The following is a 4,642-nucleotide window of genomic DNA, read 5'->3' as shown; positions in this document are numbered from 1 at the left end:
CCAGCTTAGTCGGGCGGTTTGGGGGGAGGGGATTTGGAAATGCAATATTGTAAATCGCACGCCCACAATCCCCTCTTTCTCTATTCCGGACCTGTGATATTTTTGGCTGGGAATAGCATAATGACTTGTATAATTACTGGGCGTACATTATGGTCAACTTAATGGGCGGGGAATGCTTAAAAGCGCATTTCGGAAAGTCATAGGTTAAGGTGTTACAGGAAGAGGAACTCTAACTGGTCGATTAAGTATTTAATAACGAACTCTAAAAAGTAATCCAGCTCTAGTTTTGGCAGATCATAAAAGCTTTAGTAAGTGAAACTACGAGGTGTGTTCAAAAAGTAAGGTGACTTTTCAAATTTCTCGGGCAACATATTTTCGATTATCGTTTTTTTTGTTTTGTTATATTGGTACACTCTTCCCTAACATCTGTACCAAGTTTCAATGGAACATCCTCTTTTGTTTGGTTGTGAGAGGCGTAAAGTTACAAGTTGTTTTGCGAGCTCGGCGATTTTTTGCTTTTTTCGGTCTTGGCTCGTCTGGGCTCTTCCATTGGGACGATTGGGCTTTGGTTTCGATATCATAACCATATACCCATGATTCGTCACCAGTTATGACCCTTTTGAGTAAATCTGGGTCGTCGTTGACGTCATTCAACAGCTCTTGAGCGATGCTCATGCGACGGTTCTTTTGCTCAAAATTCAGCAATTTCGGAACAAACTTCGCTGACACAGACTCATACCCAAAACGTTTGAAAAATTTCATGGCACGAGCCAAGCGATATACCGACATCTTCAGCAACTTCTCTGATAGTGATTCGACGATTTTCCAAAACAATTTTCGTCACTGCTTGAACGTTTTCATCAGATGTTGACGTGCTTGGGCGTCCAGAGCGAGGCTGGTCATTGGCATCTTCCCGGCCATCTTGGAAGAGTTTGTACCACTTGTACACATTTTTTTACTCAGAACAGTTTCACCGTATGCCACTGTCAACATTTCAAGTGTTTCAGAGCACTTAATTTTATTTTTTACACAAAATTTGATGCAAATCCTTTGATCCATATTTTTCGATAGCAAAAAATCGCCGAGCTCGCAAAACAACTTGTAACTTTACGCCTCTCACAACCAAACAAAAGAGGATGTTCCATTGAAACTTGGTACAGATGTTAGGGAAGAGTGTACCAATATAACAAAACAAAAAAAACGATAATCGAAAATATGTTGCCCGCGAAATTTGAAAAGTCACCTTACTTTTTGAACACACCTCGTATATTACCTTCAGTGAATATATATTACCTTCAAGCTCATGAGGGAAAAGCCAACAGAAGAACTTAGTAGACCCTTCAAAGTTACTCTAAAATTTAACAAAATTGGGTTCCCGAAAATCATTTAGTCTTACCCATAGTTGATAGCCTAGATTAGAATATAGATAAATGCTAGGAATCTTATAACGAAATCCCGCTAAGTGATGGTATGGGGAAGACGGGAACCGGAACCAGTACCCGGCCCAGAGGCGCCGCAGACTTCCAAAGGAAGAAAAAAACTAAATCTTCTGAAGAAAAAGTCCCCCGAAACAGTCAGAGAACAGTCATCCATCAACAATTTTGGCCTCTACAAGGCCACCTTCTGCAGCAACATAGGATCCTTTCTTTTCGGCATTGCCTTAGGCTGGTCGGGATCGGTGCAGAGTTCGGTAATAGAACAGAGCTTCTATGATTTCCAACTATCGGACACCGACTGGAACCTGATTTGCTTATTGCTTATCCTGGGAGCAGCACTCTGGTGTGTGCCGGCGGGATTCTTGGTTCGATACATTGGCTGCAGGCGAACCATCCTCCTCCAGCTGCTGCCAAATACCGTTGGATGGTTCCTTACCATCTTTGCCAAAAGTGTGTCCATGGTCTATGCCGGTCGTTTCTTCCTGGGCATGTGCGGCGGTGCCCACTGCGTGGCTGTTCCCATTTACAGCGCCGAAATCAGTACCATCAAGAAACGCGGCGCCATGGGTGTGCTATTCCATGGGTCCTGTCTTTTCGGTGTGATATACAGCTTCACGATGAACCTCTTCCTCGACGTGTGGATTGCAAACCTCCTGAATCTGGGTCTTGTTACATTGGCTCTGCTGCAAATACTGATGCCAGAGTCACCGGCCTACTATGTAGATCGTGGGAATATTCCCCAGGCGGAGGCATCCCTTCGCTATCTGCGGGGCAAACACTATGATACAAGGCGCGAGCTGGACAATCTGATGCTGGAACCCACGCCAAGTGAGCAGGACGTGCGCCAAGGTCCGATGCGAGGCTTCAAGTACAAGAAGGTACGAAGAAGCTTGTCGCGGGCCTTGGTGCTCGCCGTGCTCCAAAAACTGCGTGGCGCCATGATCTTCGTCTTCTATACCCCAAGTGTCCTGGAATGCTTGAAAATGCAACGCTGCATTGGAATCCTCCTCTGCGTGGCAGTATTCATTGGTTTTGCCATTTGTTTTCTCCTGGTGGATCGAGTTGGTAGAAGGCCGCTGCTCATCATCTCCTCGGCCATAAACTTCTTTGTGAGCGTTTTCCTGGGATTGTACTTCCAGATATGGCTACCCATGGAAACGGTTGTCCTTCCCTGGATTGCCCTCTTGTGTATCGGTCTTTTTGTCGGTAGCTATGCCTCAGGAGTGGGCACCCTTACGTGGCTGCTCAATGTGGAGCTCCTTGTTAGGAACATGAGACCTGTGGGTTGTGCCATCATCGCAGCCTCAAACTGGACGACTGCCTTCGTCGTCATCTTATGGTTCTCCAGCCACACGATGAGCTGCCAGCCGTATATATTCCTCCTGTTCGCCATCATCGCCTTGATTATCCTGCTCTACACGCTGGTCTATATACCGGAGACCATGAATCTGTCCTCGTCGAAGATCCAGCAGAGGCTGGGCGGTATTATGAACAGTCCGAACATTGTAACCATCACATCTAGCAGCGACTCATCGCTTGCTTAGTCATCGTGAATGCATATGGAGATCAGGTATTAGTCACAGTCACAGGTTAAATTAATGGTGGTTTTTGTAAAGTAATTAATTAGGTGATGTTGACTTTGGTAGGATCTTAACTAGTCTGGGTAAATGTAATTTATTTTAGGAGATAAAAGCCATTCGCAGTTTCAGGAAAACATAGAAATGTTTGCAAAACATACAAGGAACTATTCGAAAATAATAAAAGCTAATCAGCAAAGCAAACTGGTGTTAAATATGGCAAATAACGACTGAAATTGCGGTTAAGTTGTTGGGCCAAGCAGCCAAAGCAAAGACGGATGAGCATCGGCGGGTTTAACGGCAGTTTCTAGTTTGTTTTGATTATCTCAGTTCCGCATGCGCTTTACTGTTACTTTGTAGGGCATGCGCTTCTGGGATCTTTTGTAGAACTTCTGTAGCTCGCAGCTTTTGTTGTTAAGCTGTACTTCTGGCATTCGGCGTGGTTATGTTGCGGAGTTAATTTGGTTTTGATTTCAGCTCGTAATAAGCTGCCCCGATTTACTGATTCTATAGCAATTGAAAACTCTTAGTTAATCAACATAAGTAAAGATTAGTAATGAATCTACTTTAAAGCTTAAAAGTTTAAAAAACTTGTTAGCACTCAAAAGTGGTCCCCACACTTCCTCCATTCCTTGCAACTACATTGTCTTCAACATTATTAAGCATTTATTTATTTACGCAACTTGTGTGGCGACATTCTCTGTGTTTTTGCTCACTTCTCCTTGGTCGCTTGGTCGCGTAATTAAAAGTTATGTTTTACACTGTAAATTCATTGGCGGTGCTGGCACATTTATGAATTTATGCCCTGAGTGCGCTGAAAGCTGCGCTAAGGCGAACACAAACTGGTATTCCGCTGGTACTGGCACGAGAATAAATATTAATTTGCATTTTGTCACATGATTTAGACGGCCATAAAGTCCAATTAATGAGCAACTGCATCTGGGGTCTCATTGAGATAAATGATCGCACAGGGAAGGGGGAGAATCTGAGATGGTCGCCATTACTTTGCCATGATCTGGGAGCAAAAGTATTCGCATGGTAAGTGTGCCGATTCACAGTGGTGTTCTCCGATCATCTCGATTTATCTATCCGCAATTAATTGAATTCAACCCGAAATCCCCCACTCACCTGTCCGCCAGATACATCTAGATATCGTATATATATTTACATTCCCACGAGCAACGCATGCAAATCGGGGTTGACATTTTGCGGCAAATATACGAGGCACCATAAAAATAGTTTACGACTTTTAATTACGGACGCAGCGTGCGGTCGCCGGACAGAAGCAGGGGGGTAGGGGAGTCGGGGAAATGGAGGAAAAAAATATAATGGCTGAGCCTTCTAGCCCTTTGTCTTTCCCGGACTTCTCTTTCTGGCTAATTTATTGGGGTTTTAAGCCTCCATTTTGGTGGCTGTTGGCTGGTCCTGGGCCTTTGTAATTCCCCTGAATTATATCTCAATTCATTCCCCTCAATAAATTTGATAAATTTCTCATTTTGCTTACCTGCCCGCTGGGATCTTCCGATCTCCGATCTCGGATCTCGGATCGGATCCCGCTGGATCGTAAATTAATGGAGGACTCCGCCATGTGCTTGCAGTCCCTCCGGCTGATTAAAATGTTCAACTCGA

General features: G+C 44.3%; 1 protein-coding gene across 1 annotated transcript; it reads left to right on the top strand.

The window, feature by feature from the left end:
• Nucleotides 1-1,401: 1,401 nt before the first annotated feature.
• LOC108117071 (glucose transporter type 3) lies at nt 1,402-3,228 on the top strand. The gene has a single exon (XM_017229244.2). It carries the CDS (start codon nt 1,466-1,468, stop codon nt 2,978-2,980), a length of 1,515 nt encoding a protein of 504 aa, XP_017084733.2. The 5' UTR covers nt 1,402-1,465; the 3' UTR covers nt 2,981-3,228.
• The last annotated feature ends 1,414 nt before the right edge of the window (nt 3,229-4,642 follow it).

The sequence above is a fragment of the Drosophila eugracilis genome, unplaced genomic scaffold, assembly GCF_018153835.1.
Source record: "Drosophila eugracilis isolate 14026-0451.02 unplaced genomic scaffold, ASM1815383v1 contig_75, whole genome shotgun sequence".
Lineage (NCBI taxonomy): Eukaryota > Metazoa > Arthropoda > Insecta > Diptera > Drosophilidae > Drosophila > Drosophila eugracilis.
The sequence above is the reverse complement of the archived record's forward strand: the minus strand, read 5'-3'. Positions and strand labels throughout refer to the sequence as shown.